This window comes from Macrosteles quadrilineatus, unplaced genomic scaffold (assembly GCF_028750875.1).
Source record: "Macrosteles quadrilineatus isolate MER2022 unplaced genomic scaffold, UCM_ALF_1.0 Scaffold_4__1_contigs__length_99947679, whole genome shotgun sequence".
In the NCBI taxonomy this organism is placed as follows: domain Eukaryota; kingdom Metazoa; phylum Arthropoda; class Insecta; order Hemiptera; family Cicadellidae; genus Macrosteles; species Macrosteles quadrilineatus.
In genome coordinates this window covers 68,916,161-68,942,691 of record NW_026542597.1, presented here as the reverse complement: position 1 = coordinate 68,942,691, position 26,531 = coordinate 68,916,161, and the positions used below count along the sequence as shown (strand labels likewise).

At 33.1% G+C, this 26,531-nt stretch overlaps 1 protein-coding gene across 6 annotated transcripts in view; it reads right to left on the bottom strand.

Moving 5' to 3' along the window:
* Window positions 1-26,531, bottom strand: part of LOC128992591 (tyrosine-protein phosphatase non-receptor type 11-like) — a 129,204-nt gene that overhangs the window by 5,438 nt on the left and 97,235 nt on the right. For all 6 annotated transcript variants that reach the window (XR_008490724.1, XM_054416243.1, XM_054416242.1 and 3 more), the window contains 6 exons: window positions 12,397-12,559; window positions 5,736-5,912; window positions 2,798-2,945; window positions 1,842-1,921; window positions 1,029-1,175; window positions 84-245 (listed from right to left, as the gene is read on the bottom strand). Coding sequence is in view for 5 of the 6 variants with exons in the window: in XM_054416243.1 (XP_054272218.1) it covers window positions 84-245; window positions 1,029-1,175; window positions 1,842-1,921; window positions 2,798-2,945; window positions 5,736-5,912; window positions 12,397-12,559 (877 nt within the window). In the remaining variant the exon portion in view is untranslated. The remainder of the gene's footprint in view (window positions 1-83; window positions 246-1,028; window positions 1,176-1,841; window positions 1,922-2,797; window positions 2,946-5,735; window positions 5,913-12,396; window positions 12,560-26,531) is intronic.

Below are 26,531 nucleotides of genomic sequence, written 5' to 3'. Positions count from 1 at the left end.
TGATGTCCCACAATCAAGTTTCCTCTGCACCTTACTCCTCTGTGGTACTGTTTTTGTTTTAGATCAACCAAGACGCAAGTTACCTGGAAGTGGTAGTGATAGACGACCCTGTCTTCCTCCTGGTATGTGACCAGGAACTCCCGCAGAGTGTAGTCTGCCGTGGAGGATTGTGAGAGGTTCTTCACTGTCACCTGGTCATACTCCTTGGACTCACCTTCCTCTGGCCAATATCTCGCACATTTGTTCTGAGAAAAGAGTTCACAAGTTGAAGTTAGCTCTTGTGAACTCTTGTCACAGCTAGAACTACAGGCTCAAAATTCCTAAATCCTCCATCATTTGAATCTATAGTGCAATTATAGGGCTTGCATTCAAATCTGGAGTTGCTGGCTCAATCCCTATCGCAAAAATTTCTGAATTCTGGTGCTGTTTGATATGAGCTTAGAATAAATTATGTTTTTTTTTTAAAGTTTGACATTAAAGAACAAGGGAAAATATAAAAATTTACAATGGCCTTTAAACATATTATAATAAAATAACATAAGCAACACTATTTGATAGGATAATATTTACCTAGCACTGTTGCTATTCCAATACTAAATTACAGTAATAAAAAGGTTATTTATCTTTCATTTATGGGCATGAAACTGATTTGGTAAACTGAAATCATCAAAAACCAATTTCAAGCAGAGAAAAAAATCAATGCTCGTTCAAAAAGGAATGTTTATAGAAGCTTTTTTCGATCTACTAACTAAAACCTCTACCATTTGGAATTTGCCAAGATTGGAAAATCACATTCTGATACTGAAGGCGCTGGTGTAATGTGGGTAAACCTTGTGTCTACTATTCAGGTTGTTTTGACTTCTCACAGATAAGTTATGTGTGTGTCAACGTGCAGTGTACAAAAGCTTACGAAGAACATTCCATTGAGCATAAGCCTTCATTTTATTATACTATTTATAAGTAGAATCCACTCTCAGAGAGTTTTATCACTGAGTAAACTCTACCGTACAGTACAGAGGGTCAACTACCTTGCCGCGTTCCATCTCCTTGGTGGTCATGACGATGACTCTGGTGTTCTCCTGGACCACCATCTGCCAGAAGTGAGGGGTTGTAGCTGGCAGACAGCCCTGAGTGGCGAGGTACACTCTCTGAGGCCACTCACTGTCCTCTTCCGTCTGTAGACAGACATAAGAATGAAAATAAGAATCTTTATTTGTCTTTTGAACACATTACAATTCACCACTCTTCTCTTGTGTCTATAAGGGAGGATTCACTGTCTTTTAAAAAATACAAATAATAAGAGGATATATTCGTGTAGGGGTCTGCAGGTCTCCGACGGAATCTTCAAGTGGGTCTGGGAGATTGGGTTGTATCATTTACTTTAGAGGTATGTGGGCGTTTGGATTTTCAAGCCGATCAAAATTTAGTGTTTGCAGAGATCAAAATTTCAGAATTTTACAATATCTCTGTGATTTATGTTTTAAAATTAACTGGGAATTTTTAATGTATTAACTAGCCAGACAAGAGTTAATCAGACCATTGTCATTTAGTTCCATACCACAACAAAGACTTATGACAATGATTGTAAGCTTCAGCTATAACATTAAATTACAACCTTCGGACTGCATGATGGTTACAATACAGATCATTCTCACTAAACACACTAATTTTTAATTATTTACATCAAAACTCCCACCAGGTAGACCTGCAATAGCAGAATTTACCTTTATTTGCTTGAAAGTAAATACTGCGGTTAATACTAACCAAGGCTTTTAGAAAATAAAAATCGTTCAAAACTATAACAATGATTAAATAAAAAAAAAACCATATTGTAAAAATACCTTGATGTAATTGGCGTTGATGTAGTCCGACCCTGGAGTGTTAGGATCGACATCTCTCAGCTTCACTCTTGTATGGTCAACTGTAAACAATTACAGATGTTTAATTTGAAAGAAACCATAAAAGAGAATTAATAACCTATAAACAATATGAGGAAAATAGTTGATAAGAGGCCACAAATATTTGGAAATCATCAACCAAATCATAATACTTTAATCATATAAATTATGTCCCCCCTACTTTTCATCAATAAACGACAAACTAGCACTGTTTGCTTGATACCACCTGGCTGCGTTCTTTACTCATGAATCGGATTCAAGAAATAATACACTTACTTCAGTATTTGAAAGTTTGTGTATTCAACATACTGTACTACAAGATATTAAAAATTCATAACATGAAAGATTTATTACATAGTAATCAATTTTACGGCCTTGGATATCTTTTTATAAAAAATAGGCTTCTTCAGTAGGGAAATTAACTGTTTACTGTACAAGTAGACACATAAAAATAAAAACTCAACAATATATTTATTTATTTTATTTTGACGTGTCCCAAGCTCTGATAATTTTTAGCAAAAAACCTATTTAACGCCATTTTGTTTACAACAAACAATATGAGGTACAACCGTAGGTAAGGAGTTTGAGTTTAAGAATTTTTTTCACTCTTCAGGTTAGTTATAAAAAAGCAAAGCTAGTACAAAAATATTTGTTGACCCAAAAATTTGCCACCCTAGGTTGTAACCTGCTCAGCTCATTAGAAAACCGAGCAGAATCATATAAACTCCTATCAAAATATTAAAAATCATTACTTTAAAAGTTTATTTAACATTTTATACACGATTATCACAAGAGTTTAAGGCTAAAATTTGTTAAAATGGCAAACTTAATTTTTGAACAACATCTTGTAGGTTACATACATCTTTACTGACAGTAATGCAGCATGCAGGTATACTTACATGGAAGGATATTCTTGTATCTGTTCTTGTTCCTGTTCTCAGGTTTCTGTCCCTCCTTGCGAGACAGCAGGTGTTTACATTCCTGTTGTTGCAACGACTCAAACTCTTCCCAGAACCCTGCTTTTCCAGTCAGCTGGGCATTCTCTTTCTGGAACAACGAAACCCTTCTTCAAATGTGCCTTGGATAAGAGCATTGATTTTGGACTACTAAGAGACTTCTCATGCTGTAAAATCCTGTTTTGACAAGTTACTTAGTCTTTTAAAGAGTTGTTTTACCTTATTTTAGGGTAGTTATATTATAGTGGGGTTTATTCCCTACCGACCGTCACACTCCATTGTAACTGATGTATGAGTATATTTGGTAGCTAATGTGTTAAAACAAACTAAACAAATCTTTCATAAAAAAATGTAACAGATTTTATGTGAGAACAATATATAGAAACTTCAAAATTAAAATATTGTGCAAACAAGATAAACCTAAAGCAGAGTATGTATGTACTGTATGAAAAAAAAAAACTATTTAGATTTTCAGCAAGTTTCCTCGTACTTACAAAACTGTATAACTAACTTGCACAAGTCCATTGAATAACTACAATTTTCTAGATGTATTATAGTTTGATACCCTAGGCTACTAAAAAAAGGAAAAATTTACTGACAAAGTAATTGAAAATGAAATTAGGATTATCTATTTCATAACATAAAAAAACCTATACCTTTTGCATTATTCAGTAAAGGCTTTAAAATTAGATGTATAAATGAAAATATCTATTCACTTTAAAAGAAGTTACAAATATCCTACTTCAGCAATAAGATAGTAAGTTTACGGTTTTGGCATTACAACTTTGGCTTACTTCCCAAATCTATATCGCATAAATTATCTGTTCCCTTTATAAATGACATGGTTCTTAGTTTTGCACATTGTTGGAAATGACCCCTAGAAACAGCTGCTGTCAGATTAATTGGCACTCTAAACATCATGCGATAAAACAATACTTGGTATTTGTGTCAGTCCTAAATACCACAATTTAGGTTGACTAGCAAATTAATCCTAGATTCCCACAGTAAAACTTACATGACATTTCGGTTTGTTTTGTTTTTCAATCAATTTGCATAGAGTGAAAATATTTTAGTGAATTTACCAGCCAGAAAAAGGTTTTAGGACAAACGTGTTAAAATAGTACAAGTACGGTAGTAGTAGTAGTAGTGTGTTTTAATGCTTGGATCCAAAATTTTTATATGCAGAAGAATCATACCTCAAGCCATAAACAAATTAATGAAGAATATTGACACTTTTAGTTTTTGAAAATCACATTTTTAAAGATTTGAAAATTTAAGCAAGATCAGAACCATTTTAATTTCCTTGTGGAGTTATGGAAGTTATATTATACCTCTTTCAGTTGATGATTATTGTGTTATATCACTTACAAAGTAATAATTTTTTACAGCTTGTGAGTTTTAAATTCTTTTTCTTTGCAAGTTCAAGACTTTCCACTACACTTAGACAATAGGCAATAGACAAGAATCTTGATTGGTGATTTCATCAAGTAATACAATGGCCTCAGAGAGTATAACTTAATTTTGAGAAACATCTATCTATTTAAGATTATTTTTAATTTCATCCTATGAGAACAAGAAATGTAAGTTTTAAAAGAGGCTGCCAACCTATTTTAGTAAAAAAATCAATTAAAACTTACATCAGTATAGAATTTTACAATTTGAAATACAATTTAGCAGTCATAAAAGCAAACAAAATTATTCACACATACCAAGTTTCTAATCCTATACAATCTCGAGACAACCTTACAAAAGGCGTTAAGCATTTTACTAATTTTGGTAACACTGTTTACAAAGTCTCACTCAACTGGAAATTGGCGAGGAAACACTGAATTTATCAAAGTCATGCTGTGAATTTACAACCACAAAGAACTTGCAGGTTCAGTTTTCAGGAAAACAGATAATGCACAACTAAACATGTTTCAGGGCAAGTCTACACATTCCTAACACTTTATCATCAAACCTATAAATTTTACGATGTCATTATCTTTATGCTCACAAGCATGCTAAAGGCTTACAACACTAAAATCACTGACAGATAAATAATTCTGTTAAATGACATTTGCTTCTAGTTGAGTGTAATTTTTAACACATTAATTTGAATTGTTAATGCTTTCTGATTTTGGATACTTTACAATTTAAAATTGAACCTATTTTTGCATGTTTTATGAGTGTATAAAAGCTATTCCTATTTATAGAAGGCAATCTATCTGCAACCTGGTAAAAAGGTCAGCATATCAGGTTAGTGATGTCACACTCAGGGGGGTCTACCCCGAAAACCACAACAGTGGAAACATTATGAATAGATTTTGAAGTGATTTTAATCATAAACAGATTTTTCACATACCGTACAGTAGACCCTCTCTTGTTTACATACCAGTACTTTGGGAACACATTCTTAAACGAACAAAAAAGACTAAATAGAGCATAGCAAGTAGAATAGCATATATAAATACAAAATAGTAATGGATACGTTTCAAAACCCCATATTGTGAGTGGAATATTAGTAAATTAATCACAAGTCAACACAAAAGAGTAACTCACTAGGCTAGAGTAACTAATCCACGATTAATAATAACAAGATGGGTGGCTGTCAATAATTGTCGGACTGGCTAGTACCAATATAAGACCAAAGTACTGAATAGTGAACGGACCGTCTATTCAAAGATATTGCAGCTTGTTTGTTTACATAGTTATAAAGGAAGTGACATTTGTGTGCAAGTGTATGAGTCACCTGTAACTGGCTGACCAAAGTGTCAATTCAAACAAGAAGGAATTCACTGTATCTAGATTCTAGAGTAAAATCTTGAGGTAACTTTACCAAGTTCAAATTGTAAAATTGGTCTAGTATTCCAAAAAGTTGTCTAAGATAAGCATTTCTAACCTGCAGCTCCTTGACCCTATGGTCGATGCCGCTAGCGTTGATCCGCGTGGCGTTGAAGGGCTGCTTCAGATGCACCACTGTTCCGCTCGTCTCCACCATCGGGTTGCGTTTGTAGTGCTCGATGAGTTCCGACAAACTATCAAACTTCTCTCCTCCTCCAACGTCGTACTTATTATCCTGCAAAAAACGTTATCATTGATTTTTCGTGTATTACTAATGTATCGGTTTCATTGTCGTCTTTTTTATTTGTGGAAACCATGATTTTAGAAAGTGTTATACTTTTCTGGGAAGTTTTTACTTTGGCACACTGAAGTTCCATGTTTTTAAACTTCACTCTTTATGAGTCTAATCGTCCTGAAGATGGCACTCAATAACCAGGCCACAAGTTTATTTGTAACATGATCAAGACTCCACAATACGTGACCATATCCTGTCCAAATTAAAACAAATAAGTTTCTTTACTTATCAATTCAAATGTATTCATTGATAACAAAATTAAAAACTTACTCCTCTAAATATAATTTGGGACAACAAACTATGTCTTAAAAGATCAGTTAACAATGTGCATTAAAAATTCAGTACTGATTGGATAAATGATGCCATGAGAACATTTTAAACGTTAGTCTACTTATTTACTTGAAATTAAATTAATGCTTTGTTTTGTGTAAATAACTCAAAACCAACCAACTTTATTTACCTTTTTTAACAAAATAACAAAAAAACATATGATTATAAATTAACAGGTTTTATAAAATAAACTATTCTTACAACAGTTACCAAAATACACACAAAAACCTGGTCTTTAAGCACAAAGTTTAAAGAATCTCGCCAAAGATTAAACTCATGAGTTGATTTAAAAGAATGGTGAGGCAAAGACTGTTCCATTTTTTAATAACTGGAATTAAAAGGAAGGTGAGGAAAAAACTGTTCCGTTTTTAATAACTTTTAAGGTATTTTTACAAGAAATTTTCAAAAAAATAGTTACTGAAATTTGGTCACGTTTTATTGTAACTATCTAAACCTAATTAGTATGAATCGGTTTGAAAAGAATATTTGTTGAGAGAAGAGGGTATACATCCAAAGATAAATTTCAGCTCCACACCTTAATTCCTAAAACCACTAATAAAACTTGGTCATCAGCCTTCAACATTTTCAAAATCCACATTTTTGACTAATTTTTCTCCGACTTCCCCATCATTCCCCGTGAGTGGGTGTGACGGTTGAGTGAGTGGTGACAGGTGCGATGCCGCATTGTAAGCAGCGACAATCACAACAACCTTGAGAGCACAACGCAGAACGCTTGCAACACTTATGTTAATGTGGGCTGAAAGCGTTACGTCTAGGTTCACCTCACCTCACGGTGGTCAGTGCCTCCTACTACACGGTGCTCCGAGGAGGTTTATTATTACAGTGTATTGCTATTTGCCAAAATTCTTGTAAGGATGTCAACTGTGTTCTTTTCCAATAAAAAATTTCCTTCAGCTGGTTCCACGGAGGAATGTATACTTCAGGAACCAAAAGTCTGATTGTGCATAACATAACAAGACTACGTACAGTGAAGATGAATATACCTAAGTATGCAGTGCAACGCAAATAAATTTGTGGTATAACTAATTTGAATAAGAGATAATTTTACGGATTTTGTATACACTTGATTGTATATTTTGGCACTAGTTTCATTCCTAAACCCAGGTTGGATATTTCACATATGCAAAATGTATTCCAAAAGACATACCTCAAGTTACTGTTTTTTGATAATTCGCAGAAACTTAGCTGTAGAAAGCCCTTTAGAGTTCCAAAGGAGAATCGGTTTTAAAACAATTAAATAACTTATAAAATAACACTCTTCATAATCTTGAAATGACAACACAGAAAACTCCACTGCAAAAAAGAAACTAGACTGTTTTTAAATGTTACAGGTGACAAACACATTTTTTAAACAAACTAAGAGGATTTAAATTGAAAATGCAAATCTACAAACATCGCCAGACCTCAACCCATATTTAGACGAGGAAGGTGAGAAACTGGAGTGATTCCTGATTGATCAAAGGGGTGGAGGGGGGAAGGTCAATCTTGTAACAGCATCTTAGACTCTGATTTCAGGAAGTCTTCAAGGACTCATTAATAAAATCAATAGACACATTCAGTCCGATCCAACATTTATATCAATCCAACGGATTAAGTGTTTGTAAACAACTTAGAGGCCAAAAGCACCTACCACAAAGATAAAATCTCAAACTGCTTTCACTAGGTAGACTCTATAAGAACACTGACTAACTAGAACTAGTTTTAATACTGCAGGGTAAAAAATTAATTGCACTTAACTAGCAGGTTTTTTTGTTCATGTAACCAAGCTAATTTGTCTTGCATCCTAGTTTCACGGAAAGAATTATTCTCTTGAAGCCTCTAATTATTCAATCTTGTAAGAGATTTTATGTAATTAAAACTTCACCTATATTTTCTCAGATCTCTAATTTTTACAGTAATTAGGGCTGATCAACTACATGATACAATGATGGGGATTACAAACGGAGGATGCTGACTTGGTTCCTGAATAAAATTATACTTACTCTTTAGCTACATCTAAACAAATTAGAATTGCAATGCAAGTATAATTTTGTTAGTAGAATTCCACCCTTGTTGTTTGTAAGATAATTTCCAAAGCTTAATTAAATCAGGGAAATACATCGTTCCGCTAACTTTTTTTGTATTGTAAGGCTTTTTTTGTCAAAGGAAATTCTCCGATACAGATAAAGTTGTCATCAACTACAAAACCAACACTGTTTTCTCCATAGGTAAATCTAAAGCTTAAGGTGGCCACTGAACCACCAAATTGAGGATATCGTATTGCTAAACTATGTTTGTGAATTATAAGATTTGAAAATGGCTCCCCAGGACCTAAGGCTTTTGCTTTAACTACTCCACCAGCTGAGTGAGCCCTTTACTACCTACGAGATTGAGAACTCTTTAGCTGATGAAAACATAATGTTTCTTAGCGATATCCCAAACGGATTTCTCTCATGATTAATTTCATAACACTTGGAAATTCCAGAAACTCAGGTACAAAAACCTTATCAATCAAAATCTACCAAAACCATCACTCTTCAGCACATCGGCTGTCCTTGAGCAGTATCATTAGCCCAAGAAGCACCATTAACACCAGTTTCGGACCTTGACTTTACCCCTATTGTCCAGACACTAATAACACACTGTCACACTAAAGGTTTGCCTTACTCTGCCCTCCATCATTGTGCCATTATGCTGAAAGTCCTTGGAACCCTTTTTGTTGTGGCACTTGTTATTTTGTGATTTCAAACTAGTTAGGCTTTCAGATGTTGTTGGATGTTTTCGCAAACAGTTTTTGTTGGGTGGTAGAATTGAAGTGTTGGATGATCAAAGATTTTGTGTCTGCATCATTGACATTATGAAAGCAACTCAAATACTATTAAGAAAAGAGTTCCAACCTCTTTAACTTCTTGTTTAAGTATGACTGAGCCTGTCACCCCTCCACCGAGGTCTGGAACTGGACGCTAGCTACTTGGCAAGCAACACATCTAATGTGCGTTATGCCCAGAAATGACGACAATGTTGAAAATTGATGGTTTAGGCACTACCCTTCAAGCAATAGAAGATGTGAGTGGAAAGGCATTGTCAGTGAGACAGAAAACCAAAAGAAGTTTCAATGATAAGGAGTTGAGGTAAGATATATTCTTGCTGGATCTACTTATTTAGGAAGAAACCTATAATTTTAGTATGAATCCATAAAATCCTTAAACATACATTCAAACACCCGATTCAAGCACACTTATATCTTCTCAATAATTGTCAACCTTGTCTTCTCTCACAAAACAAAATGATCCTCTACACTTGAAACATTTTTAAAATTCTACCAACTCTAGCAACGATAATACTAGTTTCCTTATACAGTACAAAGTTACTTTCTCACTCAGCGAAGTGCCCAATTGTCCGCCCTCGACTTGTAAGTACAGCTTTGTATTTATCCCCTTGTAATTAGCTTGGAGAGTGTTCCACTAAGTGTGCCATCAAGTGGCTGTAAACCTTTCCGACCTTTCACCGGGGCCTTTCATTGTGGGTGGATTCTGTCACTCACTATTCTTGACCTTGATGTTTCTAGCCTCAGCAATCACCTTGATCAGTCAAAGATCTACTGGAGATTTAATTTGGAAAAAGTAGATCAGGTATCTATGATTTTTTTTATTTTCAAGTTTGTTGTCACAATCTTGACGGGGTAATACTTTTTGAGAATTCATAGAACTTGTACTATATTTCCAGCACTCTTATGTGGGAAACTTGGGTTCAAATCCTGTGAAGCACCAATTGCTTTTGCTTAGTAATAATGTTGTGTTGCAGTGGTCCGTATCCCGCTTTAAATGTTAGTTCCACAACAATCAAGAAAAGATAAGGACTTATCTCTCAGTAAAGGACTACTTTATACCAGAGAACTCTGGATCTTTAATGAAGTTTATTTAACATACATGGAGCATTATTTAATATAGGAAAACGCCAAGAGCTTTTAAAAACTAGACCATAACAACACCACTAATTAGAAGTGTATTCAATGACTTTTTGCTACCTCCTTGACATTTCTAACAAATTAAGCTTCCTTTAGATCTCTTCCAGTACAGAGGTAATGTATAATATTTCAGATGAGATACAAGACTTTGCAACAACAATCAATGCAATGTGAAGTATCAAGGTTAATGACTTCACAACCAAGGACCTCTAGATAACTGTCAAATTGAACAGCTCTTAAATCAAGGATATTTCAACCATCTAAAACCTAATGCATTTAACTCTACACATTAACAAACATATGTATAAATGTATAGAATTTAAAAAAATCATAAAAAAATAAATAAAAAAAATGTTTTTAATTGAAATAGGCCTAATGGTGCATCAGAAAGGTAATTTGAATGTATACAAATGTACTGTACTTGTTTTATCTAGCATTTACAATGTGTTTGCCAACCCGGCTGACGGTCTTATAAGACCAAGTTGGAAAAATGCGAGCCTGCTGTGTGAATCATGAACTGGTTATACTATGGAAATGTATTGTAAAACTTGTACTTAGATCATGTAAATAAAGCATTGTTTCATTCATTCATTCATTCATTAACTCTACACATTGCTTCATGTGGTAGGTTCAGACATTACTTTTCTACTTGTGGTACAATAATTCATGCAAATGTTACTAACAATTTAAATTAAACATTAAAAGGTCTAAAATAGGTTTAGTTTTAGATAGCAAAAAAAAAACCGGAAATATATAAAAATAAACTAGAGTAAAGTCTTAAAACTTAAAGTGAAATCTAAATAAAAACGTTAAGACAAATACTGTAACGCCACATTAGGATCATTGTTTCAATTGTTGTTTATCTGAAGTCAGGGCCAGCAATAGTAACTGTGCAATAATCGAACAATGTTGGGGAGCGAGCTGGCGTAGTGGTTAGAGCGCCGGACTTCAGTCCCTGAGGTCCCGGGTTCGATCCCCGCCAAGTTACCAATGGATTTTATCCAAGTGATAATGCCGCAACCCCTAGGTCTAGCCTGAAGTAATGTGAAAAACAATCCCAGGTTCGTGCCTAGCGTCTTAGGACAAAAAAAAAAAAAAAAAAATTCGAACAATGTTAACATTTTGGTAATTAGCTCTGCTGCTAGTAATTTAACCAACCCCTTGTTTGACCATTCAGAACAAGTCTCAACATAACTTATTCTTCTTTTTAACAGATTTTTAGAATTCTCTATTTTACTCCCCATTATCATGTTGTAAGTTCAACTAGTGTGATAAATAAAAATAGCCCAAAACCTTTAAAAATCGTTGAATTTTTGACAGTTCAAGGAAATTCTGCAAAGTTTGCATTACTCATAGAACTTACATACATGTCACACCTATGATGAATATGATAAGCTTATCTTGTTTGTATCAGCATGGTTAATTACCAGAAGAAAACTGGTCACCTCTGATAGGGCTAGTTCAGACCGGTTCAGACCTGACTCACAATATTTTACATTTTCCATTTGAATTCATTACAATGACTGTGCCAGATGGATCATTGGTAGTTGGATAATAGAAATAATTTGAAATTATCAAAGTGCTTTTGTGAGACAGAATTTACCTTTTAAAAAAAATATGAATTTTGTTAGAATCATTTTTAAAGTCTAATTTTTCTGTTAGGATTGTAAATACTTATTAAATTTGAGAAAGCATTTGGCTGTGTTGCTAGCCGAGTGGTTAACAAGTCACACTTTGTTGCGGGAGGAGGCAGGGGTTAAATTCCCGGCATATACACAAAATTTTAATGGTTTTTACAGGTTTCCCTTAAAAGGGTTGGAATTTACTTCATTGAAAAAAATGAAAGTTAACTATTGCTTTTTTTTGTGAAAGACACCTTTTACTTGAATGCATTTAAATTAAAATCAATGACATTTTACAATTACTTATTGTACACAATCCTTTACACATATGTCTGGGTATATATTGTTCACCCATCTCTCTAACTTCAGTGAACTGTGCAGTTGTCACCCTGGGTTAGATAGATCTTTAACACAGAGATAGTTCTCCAAACCTTAGAGACTTAGTATACACTTGACAAGTGAACCTATAGCTTAAGATGGATTCTGAAGTGTAACCTTTACTGACCTGACACCTGATCATAACATGGGTGACCTTGTCATCTGTCCGGACAGACAATACATAGTCTCCGGGCTTGCTCTGAGACTCGCGGACCAGGAAACTGCCGTTCTTGCCTTTCTCCAGTATTAGCTTCTCAGCCTCCTTGCCCGACAAATGTCCGTGGAACCACCTGTGAACAGACAAGACTACGGTGAGATTCACACAAGACTGTAATCTAGTGAGACCTATCAATAGTTCTCAATAGTCAGACCGTAAGCAAAATGTTCTCGGAAGTTTAGAGTCTGTTGTCCTCACACTTTTCTTAATTGTTATTTGAGATTTGTTTGTCACATTTTACTATCAATTAAACCAGGAGATCACAGAAAAATGGTAGAAATTGGCCCTTAAGCAATTTACAATTTTTTAAATTGATTTTACAACAATAACTACAAATTGAAAACCCCATTTTTATGCCATTGGTTAAAAAATTATCAGCATAGTCCAGTAAAAAGACACTTAATAGCAATAAGTGCGGCGTTTTTAAATCGACATGTTGGGTATGGGCCTTACTCTTATCAAATATCGTCCTTTTTTAGTGGGGAGAGGGAAACAACTAAAAAAACGTTATTCAAAGGAAAAAAAGCTAAATGAGAATAAGTGCTGATAATTTAATGTAATAGGTGGTTAGTATTAAGCATCATCATGAACAGAAGATGTATTAAAACAGCAATAGCATTAGAGTAAAATTGAAATATTGCAATCGGTGCTGATTATTTCAACTATACTCTGTAGGTCTAGGAATTCTCATCTGAATCATTTGTAATTTTTGTCGCGAAAACGGGAAATTAAAATTTGTGAATTCACCTACAGTTAAATTGGAATAATCCGAAGAAAATAAAAAGAAAAAGTTAAATAAAAAAATTTAAAAAATGTTTTATCAGATCTTAATTACACACGAGCCCTCGTACAATTTGTGTGCCAATAAGCATCAGCTGGCACTTTATTACAATCTTATCTACCCATCACATCGTGCTGTCACATCCATCACATTCCCTCACATGTGATGACGTCACGTCGCACCGGATATTGACATACTGACCGGAAATAACCACTTTGCCAGTGTTCATGTGGAAACTGAATCGCTTAGGGTGATTGAACCTATTGTTCATGCCGTTTCGATTCTTGTTTAGAATAAATTTTGTATTTAATATGTTTATAAAACAATATACTAGCCTATAGAGTTGAAATTAAATAGATGGGACTAATGGCATATTTGATTCATTTTATTTGGCAGTGCAAGTTATATGAATCAATAAAAAATAAATGATAGGTATTGAAGTAGGAATTGATTTAAAGTGTTGACTTTTTATCTTTTTGTCGAGTTTTTCTATTTGATTAAAATAGAAAGCAATAGACAGGCGAATAAAAAAATCTTGCAATAATTGACAGTAAAAATTCAGCAGATAAATCTAAAGTTTTGGAAGACTTGCTTTATTTTATTCGTAGTTCAACCAATTTTCTTGTAAAGTCAACTAGAACGAAAACAATTTGAATACAATACTTAGTTATCGAATTCAATAGCCGCTGTGTACTATTTACATGTAAATGGTACCTTATATATTTTTCTAACTACGTACATTTTAATTGGATAAAATTCAATCAAATTATTTCTTATTTCTGAAATATTTAATCACAGCTCACTCAGCAATCATAAAATATAAATGAGTTAAAATAAAAATGTGCAACGTTGTTTATAATTTTCACGCCCAGAAGCACCTCGTTAAGGAGAAGCTGAGCCAAATTAAATCGTCTACAAGTAGGCATGGCTGGCATTTTAATTAAAACTTCTCGACGTCTCGGCAACGAGAACCAAGAATTTACTCCACTCTCTCACTCGCTCTATTCTTGAGATAGTTGTCTATAAATTAAATGTTATAGATAACAAACCGCAGAGTGTGGTAGGAGATAACAGATATGTGACCACGTTCACAAGTTAGGGAAACGAGTTACAGAATAATTACAAAAAAGTTTACATAATGTGCTGGATGTTACAGATTAAAATAATTTGCTCTTTTTCTTTCAAACTTAATTCCAATATTCTTTGATGTTTTAGTAAAAAATATTTGCTTGTTTGAAAGAAACACTTGCTAAATCTAAGAACCAATATACGTATAGAATATTGTGTGAAATTTCAGGATGAACACTTGAAGGTTAAAAAAGGACCAAAATGTGTTCATCATTAAAATATTAGCTACGTCAATGTAAAATGTGATAACTAACTAAGGCAACCAACCATAAAGTTAGAGGATTTAACATTAAACCTGTGTGAAATTGCCTCCATGGTGTAACGAGTTCGCCGTAAGTCAGAAAGCATTTTTTACACGATAAATAGTTGTGAAAGTGCCTGAATTATCTCTAAGATTAAACTGAGTTGAATTCCTTTTCTGTTAAGAAAATTAAGGGCTGTAATGGCTGTAAATGGGATAATAGTTACACTAAGTATGTGCATATTCACCACAATTAATTATTACTTAAGTGCAACAGAATTCGATCACGTAAATCGAAAAAAACAGAGTGAATAAATTTTAATCAAATTTTAAGCTGTTTAAACATTTTTTCTACCACTTAATCAAAACATTCTGAAAATGTAGACTTTCCTAAATGCGAAGTAAAAATATTTTACATTATTTTTAACCTTAAACAATCAATTATCGAAAAAATCATAAAAATCGTATTGTCGAAAGATTTGTTTGACCTAAAATCGAAACAAAACCTAATATAACAAACCAACCAAAACGAAACACTACAGAGCTCACTCCAAACGCCACTAATCAATAGGCCTAATTATGAAATCACAAAAATTAAAAATGAACAAAAGAAGAAAAATAATACCTGCAACTTCTACACTACGTAGGACTTCCCGCGGTAAAGGACTCCAACCAACTAAAGCGCGCCAAAGCGGTAAACTACCTTACGTTATCAGTTGGCCTAGGTCTTATCACAACTGGTGACATCACGAGTTGCGTCACATAGAGTAAGCAATTTGCAAATCATAGAGTATTCATGACAATAGTGTTGTGACTGTGATAACATTCAGCATTGTAATAACCATCAAACTTATATTTAGCTTGACAGTAACCTAATATTGTTTTTTTTGTCCATATATTTTCTGTACGGAAATAATCGAGTATATAGAGAAATACGGTTATTTGTTGGTCACTATGGCTTTTTGTGGAGAGGCGGTTCTTCTTACATGAGGGAATTACACATTTTCTGCGTGAAGGATGCAGAAAAAAAATATTTCAGGTAAGTTTCCAGGTTACCAGGTAGTATCATTATCGCACAATAAATTCCATTGGTGGTTGGCGAGATTTGAACTCGTGACCTCAGAAAGATCCTGAATTCTAAGTTCTAGTCCATCCCTGATTCTAAGCCTTTCACTGGTCACAATGTGGGCAATTAAGCTGGAATGCACAAAAGAATACTTCCAAAGTCTCGATATTACACACCATTTAGAATCAAGTATTTAAATTAAATATATTAAATTAAGTAGAATATTAAATTTTGCTTTTACATTTACAAAAATGAAATCCATTCGCATATTAGCACATTCGTGAAAACACCAACTGGTATATTTGTAATACCTATAAATACATGTGTTTTAACTGAAACATAACTCTTTAAATTTTTGATCTATTGTAATATAACCTCCTTTCCAAAGTCTCAATGTGCAATTGAAAACAAAAAATTAAAAACGAGCCAAACAATAAATCTATTAAAAGAAATTCTTGTTAATGCCAAGGAAAAAGAGAACAATATTTCACGCCTCAATCTTCCACAACGATCCATAAACTACGATTTGCTCGACAAAGCCGTGTGTAAACGAACATCAACAATGAAAGACGTCAATTTTGGTGACAAAGTGATATAAAATGGCGGGAGACTGTCAGGTGTAACCTCAACAATGAATCAGCTGACGACCTACAGCATGTTACAAGGTCACAGATGTAAACAACTGTCACTTTTATTTCAACAAAGGGATCAAAGCTAAACCGGACTTGTGATTGGTGTTTTGGACTTGATATAAAAATAGGAACTCAAGGACAGTTTCGAAGAAGGTACAGGATAAATGGCTTGCGTAACAGATACAGGATTTTAAACACGTTTAACGTTTTAGCGATTTTTTGCCACGATGGTGTTTGCAAGGAAACTTTCATTAGGGGGTTTCCACTTTTATGCTGTATACATTTAATTTGTTGAAAGTCACAAATAATAAAATTGTGTTTTTTTCTGTTGTATTACAGCAGTTAAGGTATGATTAATTAATAATCGTAATCACAATTGAATTGATTTTTTATTTGGATAAGACTAATGTTGAAGTCGTCGAACTGGTATATACATGGTCAATTCAATAAACCTAAGTAATTTGTACATAACAGTACTCAATGGTAATTTTATAAGCTTATAATCAAAGGTTATATATATTTTGTGACATGTCTATGATCTGACATAACCTAACCCAACTTTAACCTAATCCTAAACAGATTTGTAAATATATTTAATTATAACATTTCAATCGTGGTAGTGAATTAAAGGAAAGGTCTAACAGTTAGAAAGTAGCACATTACTTGAAATAATCCGAATCAAAAATCTTCATTGTCTGTTAACATTTTCACGCCATAGACAACGTCAACGTAACCTGAAATGTGGTTTCAACACGACCAAATGTGAGTTTCAGTGGTGAATAAAACTTAAACATAGTTAATACTAAGGTGCAAGACGCAAAAAAAGTCATTAAAGACTTAAGAGTTGTACAAATATTTGAAAAGTAACTGTCATCCAACAAGTTATAAGAAAAATACAATAACTATAGAATCTATAGTTATTGTATTTTTCTGTACAACTCTTAAGTCTTTAATGACTTTTTTTGCGTCTTGCACCTTAGTATTAACTATGTTTAAGTTTATAGATAACAAACCCGAGATGAATACAAATTTAGGGGGTTTGATAGCTATAAATCTGAGGAATATAGCCAAGAGTGCTTACATGCTATGTAAGGCTCCCTACAGCAAAAATGATTTTTTAGTTTATACAGCTTCAACTGGAGAAGAAAAATCAATCCTATTCAACCGAAATGGAAACACAATTTATATTTTTTGTTATAAATAATCACGGAACAAAATAATGCCATTAAGTAAAATGGGTTAATATCTGAATTTTTTAAAAAGTTACTCTTTATACTCTTTATACACTGTATTTTGTTTAGCTCTGAAGCACCTCCAGCTCGTGTTATATTGGCCAGCCATGATGTAAACTATAACTATGGGCCATAACGGGTAGTACGATTGTAGAATGGTCTAGTATTTGTCTGGGGGGGGGGGGGGCGCTGGCGGCTTCAAAGCCTATGGTCTATGATTACTGACGTGCAAAAGTGGGTCATCATTACACGGATAATCCAACAGTGCCATCAACATTCCTGCAGACTGCCTACGGTTTGGACGGTTCCCTATCATGCAAAACGTCACTCATGTCAACTAAAAATCGAATATACACGAAATATCACGATCGAATGAGTTCTCCAAACTATAAATACATTTTGTATTAGTTTGTAACCTAAAATTTTTCAATTGAGTTCCTAGACTATGATATTTTATTTAACACACGCTATCGGAAAATAGTAGAATGGGGGTTTAGCCAAGTTCTAAATGTTGTAACGTTCACTATTATTTAAGAAAATGCAGTTTACCATTATATTTACGCAAGGAACGATAACATTTTCATTTCTGATTAACAAATAACTGTCAAATTGATACGCCTTGTGAAATAGAACACAAGTATGTGTCACAGCTAAAATATACGATAATACACAATTCGAAGAAAATCATTGGGTGTTTGGTCAAAAATTTGATGTCTTATTCTTTGTTATTGTTCAATTGTACTAAAAATTAGAGACACAAATATATAAGAAAAAATGTTTTATTTTGAATATTAAGCGAGATATGGAGCTTGAAAGTAGTAAATTTTTAATCTTTGGTACCAGTTCACAGGGAGAATGGGTAATGCGATTCTCACCAAAATTTGCATTCAGGTGTGGAAAAATAAGATAATAATCACTAGCTATTTGAAATAAAAAAATTAAAAAAAAAATTATTTTTTATTTTTTATAAATTTTTTAAAAAATAAAAAAAAATTAAAAAAAATTTTAAAATAGCTCTTTGTTTTTGGGAAAAATGTATCTGTATGTTGGAATAAAAAAATGTGATATGTTAACTCGTTTGGGCTGTGAATTCGTACCTTTGATGCCTTGCGCTGTCGGAGCACTACTCGTTGAGAGTGTGTACACTAACACCGGGGCTTTAGAATACAACGATAAACGTATTCTTTCAATGTTAAAGGATGTTAATAATTACGTGATGTTAAAGTATTCTAAAGCCCCGGTGTTAGTGTACAAACTCTCAACGAGTAGTGCTCCGACAGCGCAAGGCATCAAAGGTACGAATTCACAGCCCAAACGAGTTAACATATCACATTTTTTTTTATTCCAACATACAGATACATTTTTCCCAAAAACAAAGAGCTATTTTTAAATTTTTTAAAATTTTTTTTTAATTTTTTAAAAAATTTATAAAAAATAAAAAATAATTTTTTTTTTAATTTTTAAATTTTAAATAGCTAGTGATTATTATCTTATTTTTTCACACCTGAATGCAAATTTCGGTGAGAATCGCATTACCCATTCTCCCTGTGAACTGGTACCAAAGATTAAAAATTTACTACTTTCAAGCTCCATATCTCGCTTAATATTCAAAATAAAACATTATCTCTAATTTTTAGTACAATTAAACAATAACAAAAAATCAGACATGAAAATTTGCGACCAAACACCCTTAAGGAATTAAAACCAGTTTTTGATATGTTTCCGTAGTATATAAACATAGATATGTGTATTTTGTAATATTATTTTAAATTAAATCATAAACAGTGTATTAAACCAAAGCTTTGAACATGCATGATGAACAATTACGTAACATTGAAAATGTCAAGAGCGTATCACAAACAAAAGCGAAGCACTATTAATAGCTGAAGTCAACAACAACTTTAACAACCAGATTGAATAGAAACGAGCAATGCATACAAAAACACTGCAAAGGTCAAGAGTTTTGTTGGTTAACAATACATCCACGAGTGAAAAATACTTGTGAATTCAGATACTGATTCTTAGGATAAAATACAATTGTTCGGAAAATTTCGTGCGCAAAGCAACTAACATCTATATTTTTATGAGCTTTAGATTGTGGCGGATAGACAATGGCAAATGCATAGAGTATAAGTGTGAATTTTTTTATAAAATAATGTTTCAGAAAATGTATTATTAAAAACAAATAATCCTAAATGTCATCCTTTAAGTACTACAACATACAAGTTATTGCGGGTCGTAGACTTAATTTACACTTTTATTTGCAATATTTTAACCTTGTACACGGAAAATGATAATTTATTAGATTGTGCTATTTTTTACAATGATTCACATCAACCTCACAAAATTATTATTAAAACGGACAGTATAATGAAAGGGAATATTATTAAACTTTATTAGCTGGAAATCACAAACAACTTAAATGTCCAAATCTGTAGTTAAAATTAATTTCGGTAGATAAACACAGTCAACGTAAATATCACAAGTTTAGGTGTAAACAGTGTAAAAATAAATTATTAGCTCAAACCCATATCATTGTTAATCTTGAAAGTGCAATCATTTAACTTATAAACGAAGCCAGCGAAAATATTGTAAAACTGCAAACCTCCACACGCCTGTGTATCTGAATTGCCTAACAGCGCCGTCGTAGTTTCCCCTCAATAACAGTACTATTATAGGACCCCAAAACCAATCTTTATTGGCATTTTATACATACGTGTGGTATGTACCACATGCAAGTACCAAAACTAGTACAATAACATAAAAATTAACATGTAAAATTGTGGGCGCTACACAACATAAATAATCTTGGCTTAGCTCGAACCTAAGTGTGGTGGAAGGTGGTCAAAATCAATACAGTATTACGTGTCCACAAACACTGGGACTGAGTCATAATCATGCACGATCATTATGTCTCCATTAAACTAGTTGAATGATTAGATAACTATGTTGGTGGTAGAGACACTAATGTGAATTAGACATTCAATTTCCACGTTTAAATTGTAGCCAGTTTTCGAATGAAAATGACCTAACAAGATTTTTAGCATCGAGAGTGCTTCTGCAAAACACAATTTCATTTTATACACAAACTTTTTAACACGAAAGAGCACATAAGCGTAATTCTCCTTGGGTGAAAAAAAAAAAAACTATAGAACTGAATACATGTTATATAATATGACGATGGTACCTGGATGGTAGGTACCACCTTTAATACGCCTTGCCTACCGTCAGGTCAATGGTTGTATACATAAATATCAAAAACAAAAACAAGATTTTTAAGATAAGAAATGTTGTCGTTTCAGTAAAAACTAATGCGCTCGTAAAAGAATTAGATTTCACCATTATAAAGTGTACCACCTGTTAAAGAGTGATTTTTCTCTCGGTATTTTTCGTATCCACGCCACAGCCATTTTGATAAGAGGATTTAAGAAACTTGAGTCGCTTTTAGAGAAAGTGGTTTAAAAGCTGAAATATTTATGAGTATACCGGGAATCGAACCCATTACTTTAGGATAAAAATATTTTATTATAAGTTTCGCCGTAATTTAAGTGTTGCGATTGTAGTTGGCACCTACTTAATGGAAATTCGTTGATTTTCCGTAAGCCCTAAACTACCGATATGCACTCGAGCTCACAACATTTTTAATAAATACATTTTCAAAACAAACACATTCAACGCAATATTTCCACGAGCCCGTGAGTCACTTTTTCCACTCGTTTTCTAGTCTCAAGCGCTATTTCGTATATGGAATGGAAATTTTCGCTGAGTCAACTAGTGCGCCTTTCTTGCCTTGAAAATAAGGAGAAAGAGGGAATAGCTCGGTGGAAGGGGAATGACTGGAAGAGAAAAGGGAATGGGAGAGGGAGAGAGGGAATCAGAACCAGACAGAGAGGAACGATGACGTGTTGACCTACTCTAACCATGATCTTGTCCGTTTTTTACATCTCCCTTTACGTCACCGCTTCCTAAATTCCAAAGGGGAATTTCCATCGTGCTGGAATATTCCCAATTGGTACTTACAAAGTTTGCTGTGCAATTCCAGAATGATTTATAAATCACATGAGTGAGTGATTTTTGTTACCTGCATGATCATTAATGATCGGGATAGTTAAGCATCTAAGATTTACCTAGATATCCGACGGAACATTTGATGAGAATTAAACCATGTTTGTCGAAGTTGCATCAGAATCGTATTGTGTAATTGCAAAAATACTAAAAATTTGTATATAAGATACCGAAGCTATGCAAAATTATCTTGAAAAATTTGAAATTTCTTGAATCTTTGAAACTTGTACTTTTTTAGTCCTAGAAACCACATATATATGTCTAATAGAGCAATGATTAAAATAGTCAACAAATAAAGCCTTTTCTTTCTTAGAATCTCTTAATTTACATAATGTGTTGTTCGCTACCGTACAAATATGTTAAAATACGTATTATTCGATATACTGTTTTTAGATTTATACCATAACGCTTTCAAAGGATATAAGAAATACGGATCTAATGATTATTGTTAGGTCGAAATCGATTACCATTGTAACACCTTCTGTATTTATTTACTGTTTTGTAAAGGTTTAGAGAGTAATTAAAAATACAATAGCAAGTGTTGGACGAAGTATTTCATCGTATTAAGAGAAGTATTTGACTGAGTGTAAAATTAATGTTTAATGATAAATCAATTCTTAATACTATTGGTAAGTTCATTATTCTATTACAATGCCAGACTAACTATAAGCGTTTATTACCAAACTACTGGTGGAGAAAAATGTTTTAAACACGTTGGTAGACTTATTAAAAAACAAATACAACAACAAAAACTTGGGAAATATTAAACTAAATTTTCCTCGCCTAAAATATTTATGAGGAAAAATATTGTATACTACATTGGTGATTTATTAAAATACATATGAGTACAGTAAACCAAGTGTTAATTCTTAAACCCTTAAAACTTACAGTGCTTAACTGAAAGTAAAACTTACTTCAAAACACGTTTAAACATTGTTGGGAAAACAAATCAAGGAGTTGTAACAAAGTTTGAAACTATAAATAGGATAGTTAATATTGCAACTACAAAAGTATTAAGAGCAAGAGCGGGAATAAAGTTTGTTTTGCTTGGTTTATCACTGTAATTAAATACTTTCATTCACTTTAACAAAACTCAATTAGCTTTGTTGGAACAGCTGTGAGACAAATAAGTTTACGATTTAATTGCTGAAAATCTATAAACATAGAAGAACGATAAATGTATTTCTTTTTGCGTTTTAACCGTTGTATGTAACTTTATTTTCCAACGGTAAACTATCCAAAATTAACTTTTGTTAAACAAGTTGATTTTTTCGGTAGGGATTGCAAACATCGAAATAACACGGTGTAACACCTAAATTCATAAACACGTTTTTTTCGAACAACACATAATACAAACAAATACTATCACACCAAAAGATAGTAAGGTTCGAATGTAAATCTACAAGTTTAAGGTGAAAGTTTAAAGGGAAAGTGAACATTAACACAGAGCAGTAAAACAGGGTTTGTTTACTATTGTAAGTCTGGGAGTGGGAAAGAAATAAAAGATGAGAAGAAACAAATTGTTTCCCAGCTACACACTACTGCCTTCTTTATACGTCCGCAAGCCTATGTGATCGAAACTGAGTTTACTGATTTAATAAACATAGAGTAGTTGGATTACGTCGGAAATTCATAATACAAACTGATTCAAATTTATATAAAGCCATTGATTATTATTTGAACCCAACGTTGTGCTGATAGCTATTATGACGACTGATCAAACTAATTCAAATAGAATTGGTTTACGGAATAGAATTTACTGTGGAATCTGGAGACATGACAAATCTTCCATTGATGGAGAAGATATTCTAACGTTTTAGTCTTTGTATTTATAATTCTTATAACATAATTTTGCTATACGTGCAAAATTCTAAGCATATAGGAGTTCCTTTAGAAGTTTAAGTACTTTTCTAGTAAGATTTAGCTTATTTAATAATAATTTACTCCTTAACCTGACACTTTATGGGGGAGCGAGCTGGCGTAGTGGTTAGAGCTCGGGACTTCAGTCCCTGAGGTCCCGGGTTCGATCCCCGCCAAGTCACCAATGGATTTTATCTAAGTGATAATGCCGCAACCCCTAGGTCTAGCCTGAAGTAATGTGAAAAAACAATCCCAGGCACGTAAATAGCGTCCCAGAAAAAAATAAAACCTAACGCTTTGGACTGAAAACCTAATTGGTACATTCAAAGCACAAACGAAACAAACAATAAAACAAAGAGCATCATATTTACTTCTCAAATATGACAGCAAATTATTTTAATTATCATGTATATATATTTTCGTACTAGGGACGATAGGCACGAGCCCGGGATGTTTTTCACATGACTTCAGGATATACCTAGGTGTTGCGGCAATATCACTAAGAAAAATCCATTGGTGATTTGGTGGACTTTGAACCCGGGACCTCTTGGACCGAAGTCCTGCGCTCTAACCACAAGACCAGCTACCCGCTGGTATATTAACAGATACCAATACGACGTATAACACAAACAAATTACTAAATACCCGGATAAAATTTAATCAACTTCAAACCATGGATATAATTTACTCGAGACCTAAAAATTCAATTTCGTTTGATGTTCTTGGCAACAACTGGACCGAAACTGTTGTTGAAGTCTTGGAGAACGACGTTGAACGTTTCAAACTCCGAAACAATAACTTCGCCTGCTGTTCTTGGCGATGCTTCTAATTGGTTGTCTCAACTTTTGGGGACAAAACAATATCACTTTGGTAGCCCCAACTATCGTAATTGAAAACCCGTTCTATTGTATTGCTCGAAATTAATTTCCAGAAGTTATTGGATACAATAAAACTTGTAGACAATAAATTCACATCATCCTAAAATGTATCACTAATGTTTGGCTTTTTTTGAACCGGCTAAACAGATAATTAAGATGATAGTAAAAAACCAAAAATCATCAGACTATTCATAAACTAAAATAGTTTTTAGTTTAAGGTATGAAAAATATGACACGTTTCATTTACAAAGTACATGCTTTTGAAATATTGAAAAATACGTACTTTAAGGGTGGCTTAACTCAAGTTAGTGTTCCTGCAAGACAATTTTCTTTTACCAAGGTATCGCATTTGAAAATCACCATTAATGAATATTGAGGAAGGAAATTTATCAAATATAATTATTTTATCGGTAAAGTACGTGTATGTTTTGAGTTTAGACGCAAAAATGTTAAATTTGACAGTTCAACACTGAAAAATTTGGCTTCTTTGATAGTTAAACAAAACTGAGTTTCCCACAGCAACTTGTGATAGTTCTAAAATATAAACACTTGTTAAACGAAACTTCTTAAATCCTAATTCCAAGTAAAAGTTCAACAATTATGCCTACTCGTTAAGTAATTACAATTGTATGGTTTTCAAACATCCATATTAATAGACAGGAGTAATTAATCAAGATAATGGTGTGTAACGATTAGTAGATTGCCACGGTTAACTGATACTGACGGTGTTAGCTAGAGGCGGGTAGCGTGCAAACAAGACACAAATAGGTCACATCTTAATAGTCTTGATTAATAACACTCTGAGGTACCAGATAATGTGATTAAAGTCAACAATTTGTAGGATGCTTCATTATTTGTTTGAGTTTACTTCGACGAATAAGCAAAGCTTTATACAAATTCGAAGCACTTCTAATATAGTGGTTTTTAATGTTATTTCTTTTTCTTACCCAGTAGTTTGAAATTATTTGTAAATACAAAAATCCAAATTTACTCCAAACCTAACTAATGCTCATCTACAATTTATTAAATGTACGGCACTCAAAAATAGCCACAGTAGTTGTTCGACTTAGATGCAGAAGAAAATAATACGAATCTTTAAATACACACTAGTAGTAAACTGTAGTAGTAAACTGTTACACCATAATGATTATTAGAAACAAAACTCAAATATTCAACGTTTTAAAAGGTTTCAATAGGTTTAATTTAGCTAGTCACGCATCTATAAGGTTATATTAAAACATGTTTTAACTTGTAACCACAGTTAATTGGAACTAGCGTACATGTTGCTCGAAATCGAGCAATATCAAAGAAGTAAAGTAGTTATTTAAAAATAAATAACTTATTTAAAAACTAATAAAAGTCATAATTTCCGATGAGTTAAAAAACTCAACTCATAGATTACGTACCTAACAGTTCCATAGAATCAACATTTCTTGTAAATATTTTATCATTTTTCAAAGGCTGATCTGGTTTTCAGTGTATTCTACAAATGTTTCCCACTTATAGCCGCATTAGGTTGTCTATGTTGATCTTCGTCAATGATAATGTAGTCTGCATGGTAGGCCTACTACCCATTGTCGCCAGAACGTTTAAAAATTTCAGTCATTTTTTTATAGCGATAACATTTTGTTTACATTACTTAAGAACTGCCTGATTTCCTGCAAAACCTCTCTATCACAATTGTATTTGCTTCAATTGGCATCAATTTGGCTAGCTACTGTTATAACGTAAGTTATATTTACCTAAAAAAAATGCAGAGTTGAAAGGCCTAATGTTGTTCAGATGGTTTGTTGTTTCCCTTAAATGTGAATAATGCAAATCCTTCAATGAAAGTTTAATTAAGGTTTCTTGGATGTAGTCATATTATTTTAAAGTCACTTGACTTTTATGAAAACATTATATAATGTCCTTGCCGTACCAGTTTAATACAGCCTTATAGTGTTTTCCTTTGCCTATCATCATAAAGTTAAGTCCGTATTTCCTACAAAATATTAACACTTTGGCTGACATACTTGTTCATTGTTTGTGGGAATCTTCATATTGTAGGTGTTCTTCATAATATAGGAGGCAAAATATATCAAATTGCCCAGGCTTTCTCGATTTTTTACATTGTAAATTAAAGTAGTAAATATTTAATTTAAACAAAATCAGTAAATGTACCC